Source organism: Enhydra lutris, unplaced genomic scaffold (assembly GCF_002288905.1).
Source record: "Enhydra lutris kenyoni isolate GAN:26980312 unplaced genomic scaffold, ASM228890v2 scaffoldscaffold76, whole genome shotgun sequence".
Lineage (NCBI taxonomy): Eukaryota > Metazoa > Chordata > Mammalia > Carnivora > Mustelidae > Enhydra > Enhydra lutris.
Window position 1 is genome coordinate 3,713,529 of NW_019154160.1, and position 20,493 is coordinate 3,734,021.

General features: G+C 46.3%; 1 protein-coding gene across 1 annotated transcript in view; it reads right to left on the minus strand.

The window, feature by feature from the left end:
* LOC111160496 (disrupted in schizophrenia 1) overlaps window positions 1–20,493 on the minus strand; it is a 294,921-nt gene that overhangs the window by 203,616 nt on the left and 70,812 nt on the right. The window contains exon 7 of the mRNA XM_022523643.1: window positions 2,281–2,335. Within this exon, the coding sequence (XP_022379351.1) occupies window positions 2,281–2,335 (55 nt within the window). The remainder of the gene's footprint in view (window positions 1–2,280; window positions 2,336–20,493) is intronic.

Sequence of the window (20,493 nt, forward strand, 5' to 3'; positions counted from 1 at the left end):
TCACTATTTCTTCCATCTCATTTATCCCTTAATTACCTGGTTTGGGGAACCATAAGCATCAAAGAAATGTAATGAATGAAGGAGGGTTCCATCTTTCTTTGAGGGAAGAATCAAAAGAGTATCAGACCTATGTATCTAAGGTCATGAGTCATGAGTCAGTCGAGTACAGTATAAAATTGTTTCTGTGTGACTGGGCAGTCGTAATTCTATGTGGACTAATATATGTCCCCAAACACACACACACACACACACACACACACGTGTGAGAGTGCACGCACACACACACTCATGTCTGTACGGACATATACAGCCACTTATACACACACATACACACCCCCCAAAAAGCTGCATCTCCTTTTTATTTCCAGGTAAAATGGGACCCTGAGGAACTCATTATCAAATGAAGCTTTTAGATTTACATTTTAAAATCTTAGCTATGAATTCCTTAATCTCCTCGAAAAGCAACGGAATTAGGAGTTATTCATAAGTGCGTTAGAGAAGGTATGCAAACAAAGCCAATCACTTTTGGCATTTGGGCAAATCCAAGAGCTTTAGCAGTAGCTGGAGATTATCAACAAATCCTACTATCGTGTGCATATGTTAATATGTGTGTGTGCATAATATAAAATGTCCTAGAAAACACACTCCCATATCAACACCATGTGCGTTCCATACGAGGCACGCCTGCCTGCTCACTGCTGGGGCAGGGACTCGTTCAGATCACACACAGCCCGTTCTCATACTCAACAAACCACACCCCAGAGTACTTCCACCTGTTAATTCTGTGTAGCAACTGAGATGCACCAGATAAATGGCACATATTTACACCAGAAAATACAGGAGAAGGAATACTCCTGCCCCCATCCCAGGTAGGAAGCTTTGGTCTCTCCTCACCTCCCCAGGGGCTCCGCCTGAAGGTCACGTGGCAGACAGCCACAGAACATGAGTACTAGTTGGTGACATCATTCAAACATACAGAATAGAAATTCCAGTATGCCCTCTAGTGCTTCCCCTCCTGCTTCACAGGACAGAAGGGGTAAACCAAGTCAGTGTCCCTTGAGCAGGGAAGAAGGTCTCTAAGCCCTGCGCCTCGGGAGAACCCATGACAAAAGCCCTTTGCTGGAGCCCTGCCTGGGGATTCTGCTCCTTATGCAGCTCTGCAGAAAGCCTCCCCTTGGATCTCGTCTTGCTCGTCTTCAGGCAAGTCTTCTGGCGGGGAACATCACTGCCTCTCAAACTGCTGTCGTGTGATTTTGTAGTACAATCACTTAATGTTTTGTTTTGTTTCGTTTTTCAGAAAATGGACACAAAAACTGAAAAAAGGGCCAGGAACAACTGTGGACACTTTTGCCAACAACACAGCCCCAGTCTCAGCCCAGCTGTGGTGACACACAAGCCCACTGGCAGGTCTCCCTGATCTTGCTCCTGGGCGCTGGGGGAGGGCAAGAGAACATTCCTTCCAAGCCAGTGGACTCTCGCCTGCTTTGCTCTCCACTCAGACACCTGTTCTTTGGTACATCCTGACCATCCTATAACCAGCCCTGGCTCCCAGACCTAACGCAAATAATTAACAATTCATCCCAGTTCTCTGCTGCCCATTTGGTGATTCACAGAGTAACTGATCCTACTTCTCAGTGTGTCAATAACTCGCTCACACAGAACTATCTCTGCAGGGAAGGATTTTGTTTTGTAAACTGTGCTTATCCTAACTAACCATGACATTGGCTATTTAATTGAATTGGCTATGTGCTCCCGGGGAATAATGCAGGAGTGCGCTATCTGTATACAATCCAAGGTCCTGGCATGAAGTATAAACAGCAGAGAATATGGGCAAAAGGATTCTGAAGTCAGCTTAAAACGTTTATAAAAACTCCTGCTATGCCTTTTCCAAAACCTGTTTGTGAGGATCCCAGGAACCTGTCCTCCTGGAAGAAAAGCAATTAATTTTTCAGATTACTCCCATCCGCAAAGCCTTTTCATGCAAAGGCATTTGATGGTACCCAAAAGCACTCATTTTCCGTTCCCTAATACTGGCAGCTCCTGGAAGACAAAGGCCGAACCAGTCAATTCCGGGGGGACCAGAAGCCAGGACTTCCACCAGGGCAACAGCCCTCCTTCCCAGCTCTTTGGGCTCATTGCCTGGCCTGTCGAATGGCTCTATAGCATCCTCACTTCTTTCAGAGCCATGAGCTAGCCTGAAATTCCATGCGAGCTAGACATGACATTAAGTCAAAAGAAAACTTCAGAGACTTTAGAAAACGGGCATATAAACGTACTTACCTTAGCAGTGATTTCCTTAAGGGACAAGTTGAGGGATTTTATCTGTGCCTGGAGGCTAGAAGAATGAGAAAGAGGACATTGGTCTTCTTGCAGTCATAGTTCCATACCACCACATGCAGAAACACTGTGAAATGGTGAACTTTCCATCAGCCCAAAGGCTGAGGAACAGTGGGAAAGATTATGCCAAATTGGTTCCATTTGACTTTGGAATTAGCATGTTGCTAGGAAGCAGATTTCCCCTTCCTAATTATGCTCCACTTAGGCTAGTACTTAAATTTGTTCTTTCCATAGTGAACATCTCTATAGCCCATAGGTAGGGAAAGGAACAACTCAGATTTCCCGGAAGCAAAGGGTGAAAATTTTACATTCCTATAACCACCTTCCAAGAAGGATGGCCTACACGGGGTAGCATTTCACGGGCAGTAATCAGACATTGTCTATCTGGGTCCACTGTTTAATCCAACAAATGTGCACTGAGTGCCTTCCAGATTTAGCAGCAAAGTAGAGCATATAGGAGATACGTATACTTGAAGTATAGAATATCCTCACTCTCTTTAGGCTTATCCCTTCTTCCTTTTTCTCCTTAGCTCTATTCACCTTGACACATTCATTTATTCAGGTAATTTCTCTCTACCCCAGGGGAATGTAAGTTCCATCACCGCAGCAACCATCAGTTGGGTTCACTCCTGTATCCCCACTGCTTAAGATAATTCCTGCAGCTTATAAGGAGGCATTCAGCCAAGACCTACAGAATGGATGGATGGACGGATGGATGGACAGATGGATGAAACTAAGAACCAGATCTTATTCTCAGTGTTGTTACCTAAAAGAGAGGAAGTACACACAGACAATCAAGGACAATACAAAGCAAGATGAAAAAATTACTATCGAGGATAGGAACCCAGTGTTAGGATCAAACTGCTTCCAAAAAATTGTCACAGGCAGGGGCATCTGGGTGGCTCGGTCAGTTAAGCATCCAGCTCTTGGTTTCAGCTCAGGTTATGATCTCAGGGTCATGGGATCGAGTCCCACATCAGGCTCCACACTCAGTGCAGAGTCTGCTTGAGATTCTCCCCCCACCACTCCTCCCCTGTTCAGGCACTCTTTCTCTCGAAAATAAATAAAAGAAATCTTAAAAAAAAAAAATTATCACAGGCAGATACTGTCTCCAAGGGCACAGGGGAGACAGTAAGGTGGGTAACAATTTAGAAAACTATGGTACTAATGGGAAAGCTTCCTGGAAGAGGTGGAAGTGAACTGGGCCTCAAGGGAAAAGAAGGAATAATGAAAGTCCAGAGAAAAGAGGAGTCCAACTGGCCCATATGGTTCGCAGAGGTGAACTGTGACGGACAGGAAGGGGAAGGATTGTTTCTAATGGGAGTGGGGAAGTGGGGGGTGGGGACAGAAGGGAGAAATCAGTCCACATCTGCAATGTGTGCTCGTTTATTTAGGAAAATAAGTGAAGGAAATGCTAATATTTGTTTAATCTCAGCGGTGGGTAACTGAGTATATGTTATATTTTTCAATGTGCTTAGAATATTTACAATCAAAATAATTCTTAAAGGAATATCAAGGACAAGGTAGAGTCAATATTGAAGGCTGGGCTAAAGAGTTCTGAGCTTTATCCCACAGGCAAGGGGAAATCACTCTAGTTTTGTGCAGGAAAGCAATAGGAAAGAAATGGGGTATTTCTGGAAAATTACTTGCTCAGCACTATGGGAGGTGACGTGGAGGAATCAGGCAGGCACCTTCAGCAGAAACCCAGCTGCGAGGCCCAAGGGCAGGCACAGAGGGACAGAAGTCAGGAAGGAATGGAAGGTGGCTATCCTTTCATTATGTTGATGCTGAGAAACAGTGGAAACATATGCTCTGGATCTTTTCATTCATTCATTCATTCATTCATTCATTCTTCACAAACTCATTAATTCTTTCGATATTTCCTGGGGACCTAGTAAACTGGGAACTCAGAGCATAAGACCTGGTTCTTGCCCTCAACATCTCACTGCTTCAAACAGTAGCCCAAAAGAAAAACATTTAAAAAAAAAAAAAAAAGGTATAGGTACTGGAAGAGAAAAGGTTACTTAGCAAAATGGGGAGCTGCAAATGCAGGGAAGGTCAGATTTTCTGGGGTTTGTGGGGAGCGAGGTCAGAAAAAGTTTCTTTGGCAGGGATAACAAAGTATCCAAGGGAGGTGGCCAATTAGCCCATTGCTGCTGTTCTTCAGCTGTAAGAACTGGTTTTGAACATCATCACCTCCACCAACTTATGACTTCTGAGTACAAACAAATTCATTTCCATTGCAAATACCCTGAAGCTAGGGCAGGCCCCTTCTATTTTTTTTAACATTGCAATTTTTCTCTTTAATTATAAAACACTACAGATATACAGATAAAGAGCTAGTATCCAAAATCTATCAAGAACTTATCAAACTCAACACCTAAAGGACAAATAATCCAATCAAGAAATGGGCAGAAGACATGAACAAACATTTCAGCAAAGAAGACTTCCGCATGGCCAACAGACACATGAAAAAGTGCTGCACATCACTCGGCATCAGGGAAATACAAATCAAAACCACAATGAGATATCACCTCACACCAGTCAGAATGTCTAAAATTAACCAGTCGGGAAATGACAGATGTTGGTGAGAATGCAGAGAAAGGGGAACCCTCCTACACTGTTGGTGGGAATGCAAGCTAGAGCAATCACTCTGGAAAAAAGCATGGTGGTTCCTCAAAAAGTTGAAAATAGAGCTACCCTACAACCCAGCAATTGCACTACTGGGTATTTACCCTAAAGATAAAAAATTAGTGACCCAAAGGGGCATGTGCACCTGAATGTTTATAGCAATAATGTCCACAATAGCCTAAATATGCAAAGAACCCAGACATCCATCGACATATGAATGGATAAAGAAGAGGTGGTATATATATATATATATATATATATATATATATATATATACCATGGAATACTATGCAGCCATCAAAAGAAACAAACTCTTGCCATTTGCAACAACATGGATGGAACTGAAGGGTATTATGCCGAGCAAAACAAGTCAATCAGAGAAAGACAATTATCATATGATCTCCCTGATATGATACGGAAGTTGAAAGGCAGGGTGGAGGGTTTAGGGGGTAGGAAAGCAAAAAATGAAACAAGATGGGATCGGGAGGGAGACAAACCATAAAAGACTCTTAATCTCAGGAAACAAACTGAGGGTGACCGAGGGGAGAGTGGTGGGACGGATGAGGTGGCTGGGTGATGGACACTGGGGAGGGTATGTGCTATAGTGAGTGCTGTGAAATGTGTAAGCCTGATGATTCACAGACCTGTACCCCTGGGGCAAGTAATACATTATATGTTAATAAAAGATAAATAAACAAATAATTTTAAGAACTGCAGATATATAAAATAAAAATAAATATAAATATAAGAGAGTCCTGTGTACTCAGCATATGGATTTCACAGATGTTAGTATTTGCTTTCTTTTTTTTTTTTTTTTAATTATGTTAGTCACCATAGAGTACATCATTAGTTTTTGATGCAGAGTTCCAGGTCCCTTCTGAACAAGTCATCCCCACTTCAGACGAACATTCAGCGGAAGAGGAGCACCCTGTCAAGCTGACATAGAGCAGGGCACGCGGCTGCAGGATGTTCTGGATTCAGGAGTCACAATAGGACCAACCTGAGTGTGCTCAGTGGGAGAGGTGGGAACACACATACGGAATCCTGCCTGGAGAATTCCAGCCGGCGGGATGCAGGCCGGGTCTTTTGAGAGGATGTATATTTGAGCGCATGCTAACATGGAGAGCAGGGAGTGGACCCAGCCACTCAAGATGCTGGGGAGAGAAGGACAGAAGGTGTTGAAGAGGCACCGGTACTGGTTCTGCCTCTGATTCCGGAAGCGGCACTAGCTTCATGCGGCTAAGGTCTGCCGTCCACGCTTCAAAGTCCCCGCAGTTCTGCAGAAAGGCACTTTCCCTTACCAGGCTGATGGGAGTCCCTGCAACTCACTACTTTTCAGGAAACAGTTCACCACAAAATCAGTCCTACATGATGAACACTGAATAGTGTTTTATGAGTAGGTGTGTGCGGCCACACACAAAGACTAGTTTAGGCGTTAACAATGAAGAGGGATGGATGGTGCGTCCACTTACTGCCCCGGAAAATTCAGCAGACCAAACAGCAGTGCCTTTAACTCATGCTCCATAAGTCAAGAACCAGCCTCCCAGGGGTTGACACAATTCACTGGTCTTGGCTGGGCTCTGGTCCTGACCCAGAAAGAAAACGAGTCTCCTCTCCAATATCCATGTTAGAGCAGGGAAGCAGTGATGCAGATAATTGAATGCATTGTTTCATATTTGATTTGATTTATATTTAATTTATTTAATTTATGCGGTATTACTTTTTGCAGTAGATTTACCTTCTTAATTATGTTTTGCTCAGGCTAATATTAACATTAGTTGCATCCCTGGGGTATACACGGAATGAAAGCAACAGGGGGCAGAAAGATATGAATAATGTTCATAGTAGGCTAGTGGTTTTCAAGCTATTTTTAGCAGCACAACTCTTCTGGACAAGTTTCACACTGAACTGCAGCCCATATATAAAATCCGTGGCAAGGGGGTCCACTCTGAGGGTGGGTGTCCGGAGTGGGGTACCAGCGATGTCACAGTGAGCCCGCACACTTAGTACCCCCCCATCACCCTATGGCCCATGAGCCAGAATTCCAGGAGCAGAAATTCAAATTGAAAACAACAGAATTAGGTAAGTTAAATGTTTATTAAAAAGAGAGAGAGAGAAAAGAGCTACATGCACTTCAATGATTAAACTAATCCCCGTGTTTCCTTTAAGCTTGTGTATTATTGATGACAAATGGGACTTGTCTTCTTGGATCAAATATACCGATGCTGGAAAGCACATACATGGTCTCCACAGATAATATTTTAACAAACAGATCGCCCTAATTTACTCAAATTGAGTATTTTTGTGCAAAGTGGCCATCCTAGGAATAGCAGTGTCAAACATTTATTGAGCACTTACTGTGTACCAAATCTCTTCTATATTCCTAATGTACGTGAGCATTTTGACAGTCTCACAACTCTGTGAGGTAGGTACTGTCATATCTACATTTTCAGACACGAAAACCCAGTCAACGACAGGTTTAAGTAACTGCCCCAGGGTTAACCAGCTGGTAATGGGGTAAATGAGGACCCAGGCAGTCCTGCTATCCGTTTTCCTAACCACTCACCGGTACTGCCTCTCCTGGCGGCTTTGTCCTTATTCAAAACACGCTCTCCCTGTCCAGCCTGCCTTCTAGAATCCCATTTTAGTATTATGTTAAAGGTACAGTGCAATCACTATCAGTATTTGTGAATGTTCACTATTCCTTACTCACAAAGTGGTGTTTAAATCATACAACCGACATGCACCTTCAACAAACGAAACCTTAGGAAAACCAAGACCACTGACCAGAACGTGCATCCGAGAAAGCACATCAGGGCGGGGCCTGGAGCTGGTGGCACAAAAGGACTTGAGGGCAAAGTCGATTGTGTCCCTCTCCCCCGGATTCGTGACGTTGGTGTCCCAATCGTGGGACCTTATGTGGCGACAGAGTCTTTCCCGAGCCGATCAGGTTATAAAGCAAGGGCATGGTGGGGAACCCTAATCTGACATGGCTGGTGTCCTTATGGAAAAGGAAAATCCAGATACGGACACACACCGAGGGAAGACCACGTGAGGACACAGGGGCAGACAGCCCTCACTAAGCCAAGGAGAGAGGCTCCGGAGGAGCTAAAGCTGTCAGCGCCGCCTTGCTCTTGGACTTCTAGCTTCCAGAATGTGAGCAGCAGACTTCTGTTACTGAAGCTGCCCGGCCTGCGGTACCTTGTTACACCGCCCAGCAACCCAACCCATGGGGGGAGCTTCTCAATTTTCAACTGAAACTAACATGCAATTAATCATATGTGCTGTTAAGATCCTACATACTGGTACTCTAGGGTCCAACCCTCCCCCAAATAAAAGTCACTTCTCCATAACAGCAGGCAGACAAAGGACAACACGACGGCTGCTTTGTTCGCTTCAGACTCACAGACGGTTCCGTGTGCACCCACCCACGTGGCCGACGGAGAGGCTACCACGGACATGTGCAGAATGGCGAACACTCTTACTGGTAGCGTGGGGGCTGCGGATTCGAGGGGCGGCTCTAAGAAAAGTTTGCATAAGGAGGGTGGCTCAGCCCATTAAGCGTCCAATTCAGGATTTTGGCTCAAGTCATGAGATCTCGGGTTTTGAGATCGAGCCCCACGTCAGGCTCCATCCATGCTCAGTGCGGAGGCTGCTTGAGATTCTCTCCCTCTCCCTCTGCGCCCCCGCCAGCTGCACTCTGTAAGTAAATTAAATAAATAAATAAAATCCCTAAAAAAAAAAAAAAAAAGTTTACATAAGAATGTCTTTGATTTAAAAAATGGAAGGAGTATGGGACCCCTGGTTTCATATAGGAGCTCACAAAGGCCCAAGCTTCGGGTTAGGAACAAGAAGGGCTCTCTGAAACAGCCCCACAGTATGCCGAGAATGCTACACTGCTGTCAAAAATATCAATAATAAAACATTCAGCTTGGGGAGGGGCAGACTGCTTTTCAGCACTAACGAGAAGGGAAGGTGGGGTGGAAATCAATCATGGTAACGAACCTGGTCCAGGGCCAGAAGGAGACGTGCGCAAACACTACCCTCGCTTCGCCCTCACCACCGCTCAGCTCCGATTCGGCTCCAGCACCCGCAGGGAAAGCCGGCGACCAGCACAGCCCACCTGCCATCACGTCTCTGGCCGCCCCTCCCACAAGGCCCCTTCTTCCTGGCTCTGCCCTGCCACAGAGGCCTCCTGACAGCGTCCCCAATCTGCCTTAGGGGGCACAGGCCCCTCTGCCTGGATGCTCCCCCTGCCCCTGAGACATGCACCAGGCCAGCCAACCCCCCTTCAAGTCCTTGCTCTAATCTTACCCTCTCAGGCAGCCCAGCCTGACTGCCCCATTTAAATCTGCACATTCATATCCTCTCTTGTTCTGTCCCCACAGTGTCCACTACCTACTAACTTACTATGTGACCAACTTGGTTATTACATGTATTGTTTCCTTCTGCCTCCTCCCCCCAGACAGAAAGCTGTCAATGGCAATGATCTTTCATGGAGAAGTTGCCGGCACATAGTAGGTACTTAATTAATATTTGCTTCTTGTCTTCTTCCTAAAGAATACGGAAGTCCCTACCTCATTTGTGGTTCACTTTCCATGGTTCCATGGTTCCATGGTATCAGTTACCCGCAGTCAACAAGTCTGGAAGCAGATGATGTCCCGAGCTGTCATCAGAAAGTCAGTTATCACCTAACGCTATGTCATATGCCTCCATCATTCACCTCACTTCATCTCATCCCGTGGGCGTTTATCCTCTCACATCGCCCCAAGAAGGGTGAGTGTGGTACCATGAGATTTTTTGAGAGAGAGAGACCACATTCATGTAACTTTTATTATAATACGTTGTTATAATTGTTCCATTTTATCATTAGTTATTGTTGCTAATCTCTTACCGTGCCTAATTCCTAACTCATACTTTATCATAAGTGTATTTAAGGAAGAGCACAGTATAGGTGAGGCTTGGTACTTACTCCCTGTGGTCTCAGGTGTCCACTGCAAGTCTTGGAACATTCCCCATGGATAAGAGGGACCTGCTTTAGGTGAAGCATGGTTGACCATTCCCTCCTCTATCGGAGGCACGCTCAAACCACAGGATGGTGAGAGGCACCGTCCCTGTCCCCACCTCCCACTACTGTCCCATCACCAGTGAAAATTAAATGCCATGACTGCTCTTGACCATCTTGCTGTAGGCAGAGCTTTAGATGATGAAGAAGAGATTAAAAACTTGGAGTCTACTCAGTAAGACCTCCACTCCTCTTCCTAAGTCCCATCTCTTAGAACTCTGGCTCTCTCTGACATCTCTTTTGGCTGGTTTCTCTTCATAGACTCTGTACTGGCTGAATTGTATTCCCCCAAAGTTTGTCCTAACCACCCGGCACCCTGCATCTCAGAATGTGACTGATTTGCAAATAGGGTCATTGCAAATGTAGTTAGTTAGGAAGAGCCTATAAAGGTGGGCCCTACTCCAACATAACTGATGTCTTTATAAAAAGGAAAATTTTGATTCAGAAACACACATAAAAGGAGGGAGACAGTGGGAAGAGACACAGGGAGAAGATTGTCACCTATAAGCCAAGGATAAAGACTTGGAACAGATCATTTCCTTCAAGGTCTTCAGAGGGGCCAGCCCTGCCCATGCCTTGATCTTGGACACCTAAACATGACAAATGTCTGTATTTAAGCCACACACCCGCAGTACCTCGTTATGGCAGCCCTAACAAACTAATGCAGACTGCATGGGGAGGGAGAGCCAGAAGGTCAGAAGTAAGGATCAGGACTGTGCAAAGGGCACCCACAGGTTTCAGCCTGGAGCCTGTCTCCAGCCAGTGAGAATGCGTCCTCACTGCTGCCTAACTGCCATGCCAGAGGGTCACTCTGTAAGATCCAGAGTGACAGTGCTTAGAGTATCTTGCTAATCTTCCTCCGTGACCTACCACTGCATTTGGTATCTATTTATTTGAAGACCCCTACACCCCAGTCAAATAGCAACCAACCACTAGTCATTCCCTATTTCTCCAGACTCAGAGAAGCATAACTCAAAATCTTCATAAGAAACTTGACTCTGTACCCTCTCTTAGTAATTCTTTCAACAGTTCCCATAGGTCCAGGGCCCTCCGATGTCCTATCCTCTCTACTCTTGGAGTGAAGCATCCACCGGGCCAAAGATACATGCCCATCCCGATCTGGACCAGACTGCCTTCCCAAAGAGACAAGAGACTGCTTCTGGACAGGGCTCCTCTCCAGGTGTTCCTCTCCAGGGTGGAACTCCCTGCAGTGGACATGCCCGCAGGTCCCAGCACTGGTCAAACAGTAGCTACTCTGAAGGTGTGGATGTTTCTTGGACATGCAGGCCAGATGTCCACATGGAAAGCCCATCAGAATCCCAGGGCAGGAAGGACAGATGCCAGGGTGGGAAGACAAGATCAGGCAGGGATTCCTCTTCCTCTGGGCCACAGATGTCAGGTGGGCCTGAACTGACTCCTTTGTGTTCGTGTCCTAAAGAAACTCTCTCTCGCTTTATGTGGTCTTCCTTCATTCTTTACGCTTCCTTCTGCCACCACCACCCTTGGCGCCAGCCCTGGCCCAGCACGTTAGTCCACACCCAGGGTGCCAACCACACACCTGCCCCAAAGACGAGCCTTTGAAGAAGAAACTGAGTCCCTGCTCTCATCTGACCTTTGCTGAACATGAGAATATTAGTGACTCTGAGATCCCACCACCCCAGCAACTGTCTGCAAGACTCTGAACAGGTCACTTCTCTCTAGAGCTCTATTTCCCGACCCACAAAGTGAGGCAGTTGACCCAAGTTATTTCCAAGAAGCTTAAAATCCTACCATCCAAAGTTCTTTTACTATTCTGCCATTCGAGATTCTCTTACCAATATTATTTCATCTGCAGAGAGCTAGAGAGGCTAAAAGACACATAGGTTATATAAAGTGCCAGGGGATGCTGGTGATAGAGGCAGAAATAGAAGCCAGAAATCTGTCATTTTTCTAAGCGAGGCACAATTTTTCAGCCCTCAGAACAGAGTTGTGCCGAAAGTCTGCTGTCTGTTGGTAGCTGCCTGTCCATCTCCTACCTGTGTACATGTGGCCTGATGCTCAAGTCCCATTTTAGCAAAAAGCTCTGAAAAAGGAGGAGGAATATCAATTTCATCTCCAAACAGTCTTCTCCCTGCTCCTCTGTCTCTCTCCCCATTTGTAGTTCCATCCCATGTCTTGTTTAGTAAAAATAAGTTTAAGAATGAGAGATTGCCGGGGCGCGTGGGTGGCTCAATGGGTTAAAGCCTTTGCCTTCAGCTCAGGTCATGATCCCAGGGTCTTGGGATCGAGCCCCACATCGGGCTCTCTGCTCAGCAGGGAGCCTGCTTCCCCATCTCTCTCTGCCTGCTTTCTGCCTACTTGTGATCTCTGTCAAGTAAATAAATAAAAAAAAAAAAGGAGAGATTGCCATTGAAGCAAGTTAGAAAGGACATAAAGGGCAAAATGACAGCAACCCTGGCACAGGTATAACTTGGCTCTTGAATTAAAAAAAAAAAAAAAAAACAGGAATCTGTTGACATTAACAACCTTGCCAATTATTGCTTAGTCCTTTAAACTTCGGTCAGGGCCAAGTGGTTAAGAAAATGACAGCAAAAGTGAAATAAGTCAATCAGAGAAAGACAATTATCATATGATCTCTCTGATATGAGGAATTTGAGAGGCAGGGCAGGGGGGTCGTGGGGGGCAGGCAGGGAAAAAAATGAAACAAGAAGGGATCAGGAGGGAGATAAACCACAAGAGACTCTTAATCTCAGGAAAGAAATTGAGGGCTACTGGAGGGTAGCGGGGAGGGATGGGGCAGCTGGGTGATGGACACTGGGGAGGGTACATGCTATGGTGAGTGCTGTGAATTGTGTAAGACTGAGGATTCACAGACCTGTACCCCTGAAGCAAATAATACATTATATGTTAATAAAATTGACAGCAAAAATAGCTTCAGGAAACGCAGGATTTTATCTACTTGGCCTTTTTCCTTCTTTGGACCCTTCCTGGCTCACAGATGATAATGTCACATGCCACCAGTGGGACACACACGGGGCACAGACAACAAAAATGCCAAGAACACCTCTAGACTTCAGATGATCTCTCGAGGAGACATGATAGGGCCCATAAAGACTCATCAGGGCAAGCCATTCTATATGGCTGGAAAAGCTCTTGAGCTGGCTACCTGAGACACTGGCTCTTGGGGAAGTCTGCACAGTGCAATGGGGAGAGATTCATACCAAGAACCCAGAGCCCGGCCACCCCGTGGCCATCCCTGCCACGAGTGTGATGCAGTGTCTGCTCATGTAACAGACACTCATATATTCATCCTGGGGATCTTGGGTGGAGTGATGTAAAAAAAAGGCTTTTAATAAAGCATTCATACAAATAATCATGACTGTATCAGAATGAGAAAGTAGTTTTGAGTAACCTGACAAAAACCAAGCACATGGGTTTTTAACTAGGGTAAATACAGGCGATGTTTCCCTCTCTGCCCCAAGCCAAAGAGATTAAATGAAAGAAATAAGGGAAAACAGGCCAGAGAAATACTCAGACTTTCAGACCTTTGATTCATTCTCTGGATATGGATGGATCACATTAGTGATTCATCTTCTTATTGAGGCTTTCTCTGAATTTCAGGGATCCCATATTTGAACTCTGACTAAAATACTACACTCAGCTACTCCAGAGTTTTGATGGTAAAGTCCCACTTCTCCAACTAACTCAGCAGACTGAGATTGAGATGTCACATTTTGTAAGACTATAAATTCCTCTTAATAAAATACATCTACATGGCTTGTATAAGTACTCCCAAAGGGGATAGCGGAAAGAGAATGAGTGAGACTGTGTGAGGATTTCCAGCTTCCTAGGAAAGACTTCCTATAGCCGGGGTGCTGATGTGGGAATGTAGGGCAGGGGGAGTGAGTTCTAGTACCGAATGAATGGACTGGATTTGCAGTCTTCCAAATTTGATATGGAGAAGACAGAGTGCAAGTGCATGCACATACATGTGCCCACACACGCACACCATCGCCCCGCTGTCTCTTGCCAGTTCCCACCCCCACTGGGAGACTGCCTGACATCACACAGTCATGCTTTGCCTCTGAGGCCAGTTCTATTAAGAATCACAGCTTTATTTTCAACTGATTAACTTGGCATTTGGCTTGCCCAAATATCCCAAGTGTTAATTCCAGCAGACATCTCAGTGCCTCTCAAACTGTCTTACTCCAAACTGTAACTGTAATTCATATGCCAGAAGCGTTCGACTTGCAGGCGTTTGTCTGTAAGGGATTTTAAGCTGTCCAATGAAGAGGAAATGAGAGTAAGAGTCAAAAATATCAACAGCCTCACGTTCAGATCATAAGTACTCTGCTCTCTACCCCTTCCTCGCAAGTTATTCAGGGATACGTATCCACAAACAATGGGGAAACAAATTCCTGGCCTCTTCTTTTTCAAAGACTGGTAACCAAGTGGGCTCCACATGTTCAACTACTATCATAACCCAGATGTATTTAAACATTGAAAAAGATTTCAATTCTGGGCTATAGAGCTTTACTCCACCAAACTCCTGTGAGTCTAATCCTTAAAACCCTACAATCTGATCTGAAGGGAAAATGAGGCTGCCTCTAGGTTTACTCTGTTAAGTGATCCAAAGGCAATTTCAGATTTCCATGTCAATCACTAATTCTATTTAATAATAAGTAATGTTCCGCTGGCCCAGAATATTTTAAAGAACTACCCTGAACTGCTTACATTTCCTCTTAATAATCCAATATTTTTAAATGTATGTTGGTTTCCTAAATGTATAAACATATATACTTTCCATAACTATGAGGTTTGCCCAAAAGGTTATACTTTCTGCTTTGGGCCTGTGATGCTTTTCTGAGTCATCTTTAATTATTTATTATCTGCCTAAGAACAAGTACAGCAAAACCTACACAAACAGTTTAAACCTTACATTTCTCTCAGGCTCTTTCAAAACCTGCTGACAAAGCAACAGTTCAGTAGGATTCTTGAAACTGGGGAATATTATATATTGCATTTCCTAAAATGCTTCAGTGAGTAAACTAAAGATTTACACATTTTGCTGGAGAAAGACTGCAAAAATAGACCAAAGCTGAACAAAATGAATGAACAGCAGGGGGGGGCGGATCTAGTTGTCTACACAAGTAACTGAATTAAAAATCAAACACCAACATCAATACAACTCAAAGAGGAAGCTGAAGAAATTTGCCCGAAAGGGTGTACAAAATAGCAATGATATGTCAGCCAAGATGAGCAAACTAAGAAAAATGTCCCCAGTGTATATGGCACAGCACCCTCCCCAGCCCCGCAAGCATCTACGGAAACCTGAAGGTTCTGGCTCAGGTCACCCCAGCAGCCTAGGAATCAGCACAGGATGATTAATAATCACCCCTTAGCGGCGTGGGACGGAAGTGTTGTTAACTAACTAAATTCCCACCGAGCAATGAACTGGCATTTCCAGCCTGGGGACAGTCCCTGCAGTCATTGAAAAGGTTCTGTCCGAGCAGAACTGAATTACCTTTCCCTGGACGAGCTCTCAACCTCTGGCTCAAGGTCTGGAGAACCGTCTAGTGGTGTCCAATGAACGTTGAGGAGTTCGAGCCGGGAATAGGGACACACGACCTACAAACAGGGAAACGTTCTTGGAACCCGTCAGGGATAAGAGAATTTGGTGACAAGGAATAGAAGAATGTAGAAGACACCCAAATGATGCAGCACTGAGGTACGGAACAGTTCTCAAGGTGATAATTATGGACAAAAAAAAAAACTGAAATTGACTAGAGGAACAACTTTTAAAATAAGCCACATGCATTCACGGGTGCCAAGAGATTGCCCACAGCTGCAGTCTTAGAGGAGCTGGCTGTAGTCAAAGATGATTATGTCCCATCGTGAAGAAAGCCTGGGACTCTAGCTGAAAACAGTTCATCCGATCCCTAAATTATAAAAGAGGAATGGGTGAGTCTACAATTTACAAGCCTTCCAAGAAGAACCTACCTAAATGATCACAGACCCAAGTTGGAAACTCCTTGAAGGAAACAAAACACAGAGAATTTGTAAATCATAGTAAACTCAATCTAGCACAAAATGACATTTTTTTTTTTTTTTAATCGGGAAGGAAGAGGAGAGTCCTTCATTAGCACTGCCTCGCTGAGAAAAGACAGGACTTGAGTGCCGTGCCCCGCGGATGGTCACGGTCTTCCCAGAGACCTTGGCTGGGGAACGCATCTGGTGGCTATCAGGAACGGAGGAATGACTGTGTTTTCAAGCAATGTCTTTTAACTGATTTCACAAAATCTGACAGTGCAAAGTGTTCCAGATCTGGAAGGAACCTTCAACATCATCTGGCCCAACCCTTTGTTTTATAAACCAGATTTCCAGTCCCCATAGTGCCAGCCCTGGCTTTCTTGCCATCTCCCCTTCCTCCTACATCCTTTCTTCGGAACTCCCCCAGCACACCTGTCTGACCCGAAGCAGCTGGCTGCCTGGGTGTAGAGACCTGTTGGCTCTGAGCCCTGTCAGGTGACCCCAGGGGACCTGTGGGGCACAGAGACAACCATCACTGGCCTGGAATGACACCCATTCTCTTCTGCTTGGTCCCAAAGACCCCTGCCCTGACTAGAGGGACTCCTTTCCATTCCCTGCCTGGGCATTGAGTTTGAAGCCCTGGTCTCTCCTGGGCTGTCAGCCTTAACCATCTCTCTCCCCGCACGGACACCCCTAGATCAAAAACTGGCCAAAGATGTCAGAACACTGCTGCTGTGTAACTTGGGGCCCTCAGTAGCCTCATCTGCAAAATGGGCATAAAACCAATATACTGTCCAGGATAACTCATAGGATTATAGTGAGCAAAATTTAGCATTTTAAACAACAGGAAAGTTAAAATTAATATGTGGTTGTTAATACAAATCTCAGTAAGAAAGCAAGCCATGATCAACGTGAGACTTGGGAGATGCACCTGCAGAGCAGTCCCCAGGACCGCGGACAGGCCTAACAAGGGGCTCTGCCTAACACGGCTGCGGGCACACGTAGGCCCGCGCACGGGGACACACAGCTGCCTCTCTGCAGACTGTGAGGGTCGCCCTGGATGTGGGGGCCCGTATCCCGATGCAGACCTCGCTGCGTTCATTCACGGTGCCCCCTCACTCCGTAAGATATGGATCTGAGGGCAGAGTGGGACTACCAATTTTGCTCCAGTCAATGGCGAACTGCTGAATTTCATTATTTCACCTCTGTCTTGAAGGGAGCCGTGGTATCGGCCTGGGCTGCTCCCTGTGGGCTGAGGACACCTGTGACGGGCATGGCTGAGCTCCTGAACGGTCCGTCACCCTCCCCGGGGTGCCCCCAGCCATACACAGTGGGGAGCAAGGAACAGCCCCGGCTGGCTGCCCGTGCTGCTCGGTCGTGCTGAGAGCAGTCCCAGACGCAGTCACCATGGTGCAGCCAGCCTCCCTGTAACCTTGGGTCGGTTTCACAGTTTGTGCCAATGGTTTGTAAAGCGATGTGACACGTCCCTTCCAAATGCGCAACAAGAAACAATTCATCCGTGAGCTGCCTGCGCACATTTCCCGTGAGGCATGAAAGATTCCAGGAGCTAAGGGATGCCGAGGTCAACCACAGGCTAATAATACGAGCCCGTCACCGGCGTCTGAAGAATGTTATGGAGAACCGTCCGCAGCCCCCATATCTGTTGTTATGACCGGAATTACGCCCGTCTCACTTCACAGTTGACCACGTGCTGCTGGACGGGGTCCAGCCCAGCTAGCCCCTGGTGTGCAGAGGCCGGGGAAGCCGAGCCAACAGCACTGGAGAGGGATGAGCTGCGAGTCACACCCTCCTCGACTGATGACATGTAGATGGAAACTCACACCCCACCAGCAGGGATGCGGCCCAAAGAAAACCCCAGAACCCGTCACACCCTTCCTCTCTGTGTCCCATCCTTCCCCCCACCCCTCACACCCAGTCCCATTATCAGAGCGGAGCCAGTATGGGATGGAATGAGGAGACTGGGTTTAATGCAGAGGGAGGATCACGCTCACTGGATAAGAGCATCCATCCAGACCTCTCCCGTTACGAGAAAATTTGCGAGAGGAAACAAGGAGTTTGTTTTAAGGCTAAAGGATTGGGATCCCAGGGATAAAGGAAATTCGAACGAACACATCTTTCCAGTGGCCCCTGTCCTTTCTACGTCCCTGCCCTGCCAGCTCCCACACTATGGAGTTCCAAAAATGGTCTCTTGGTCATTGGAAGAAAACCATTTCTGTTGGTTCTATCAAGGGCAGCTATGAGATCTCTGAACAGGAAGCTCTTCATTCCATCCTGCTAAGATAATTGATCCAAAACAGACATCAGAAAATTCAAACTGCTCCTTTGGTTTCTACTATCATGTCCAAACAAAAAGCCATTGGCTCTCTCCAGCCCAGCGTACCACCTCGTACCTCCCAGCCACTCTCCAACACCCACCAGATGATTCCCTGCGAGCTACAGTCAGAAATGATGGTGCCATGTAAGCACAGAAAGTTTCCACCAGTGATCTGCTGAGAGGTGCCGAGTGCTATTAGGAAGTTCCTTTTCAAACTGAATAGTTTATCCAGGGAAAGAGGCATATCCTTCCCTTTGAACATGTGCACTACCAAGTTGAGTAAATCAGAAACACCTTCTCCCGAGACAGCACCCTGAGCTTAGAGCTGGTCTCTAGGAAGAATCTTTACAGGTGATGATGATAATAATCGTGATGCTGAGTGGTCTGTTTCTCCACATATTTGTAACAACACCGGTCTCTACAACCTCTCTTCATAAGGCTTCCAGATCTGCCAATTTCATTATTTGTCAGGATCTCTCCACCCGGCCTAAGAAGAAACCACTCTCGCACACAACAAAGGTGTGTCTTCCTTCGGAAACGGGAAGCCCACATAATAATAGTGATTTTTCCAGCTCATATTCCTGGTCAGGAACATCATGAAGCCCCGTCTCCCTAGGGTAGAAGAAAAGCAGCGGAGCTGTCAAAGCCTGCATCTACACACCCCAAACTTCCCCAAAGCAGGGAGGCACCTGCCTGCATCCCTGAGTAAATAAAGGAGATGCCAAAGGCCACCTGTTGCGGGGTCACTCAGACTGTGAGATGTCCCGGGGTGGTGACTTTCCCGGCAACACAAGACTCCACTCCGTGCTGTTAGTGCCCTGTTCACCCTAACATCTCCAGCTGAGAACGTCCACAGGGTAACAGACTGGAGGTGAGAGGATCCAAGTTCAAGGGCCCTGCCCCCTCAGCCTACCACACCGCGGAGATCCCTGTTTTAAACTAAGAGAAAAACTTCCTTGGATCTCCCGAAAGAAACTACCTTTTGTGAGTTCAGACCCAAAGGCAGCTGTGGATGCATAGGAGAAGGCCTCTTCATAGCTGCTTCGCCAGGAAACCCTCCTGAGTTTTTGTCTCCTCATCTGTAAAATGCGGACGAGGAGACCGGCCCGCCTGCTGCCCGGGCTGCTCCGAACGCCACGAGCTGGCCTGTGAGAAAGCCTGGCTTCTCCGTAGAGCCCAGGGCCCACCTGCGGGGGTACTGCCCAGGAATTCAGTTCAAAACCCCGAGGCTTTGTGAAACACTACAGTGGATTCTAAGTTAAGCATGCCCTAGCTTTTCCTCCAGCAAAGAGCCGTCACCTGGAGCAAGAGACGAGAGGCGTGTACCAGATCTCTGTGTGAAAAGCAGAAGGAAAAAGAAGTAGGACACATCTGGATGGCAGGACGAAAGAGGGATCGTTTTAAGCCTCAAATGTAAATACACGTATCTGTAAACATAATAATAAAGTCACATGTGTGTTTCATCTTAGGTATTCCATGTCGTACGTATATAAAAATACAACGCACGTTACACGGGCATGTGTATAATCCCGTATGACAAAGTCTGCGAGGCACAGTCTATGTACCTCTGTACGTGTGGGTACCTGGGTACCTGGGTGTGAGGGTGCGTGGGTGCACATACAGCTGTTGAACGACTTCCACGGGCCAGCCCAGGATGCAGGAGTGGTAAGGAGCCTCAGAGGCAGAGGCAATAGTATAAGGACACGTCATAAGGCACCGCAGGAGAGCACAAGTCGTATCCAACGGTAAGTTTCCTCGGCTGAAATCTGGCAACAATCCAGATCTCTTCTCCTTCCCCCGGGCATGAGCCATGGGATTAGATCGAGGTCAGGGCTGGGAGGGGTGTGGGAGGAAGTCCTAATCACCATCCTAAGCCCAGCCTCCATCTGTGGCTTGCTTTTCGTGGCTGGATAGGATGTGCTACGTGGCTAAGAGAGGACATATTCACTCAGTGGTCTAAGACACATTGGGACAGGCAGTCTGAAGGCCTCAGGAGACTGGAATCCCATGAGAAAAATGACAGGCAGCAAGCAAAGTACTTACTACCATCCCGGGATTTTTATATATATATATATATATATATATATATATATATATATATATATATATATATATA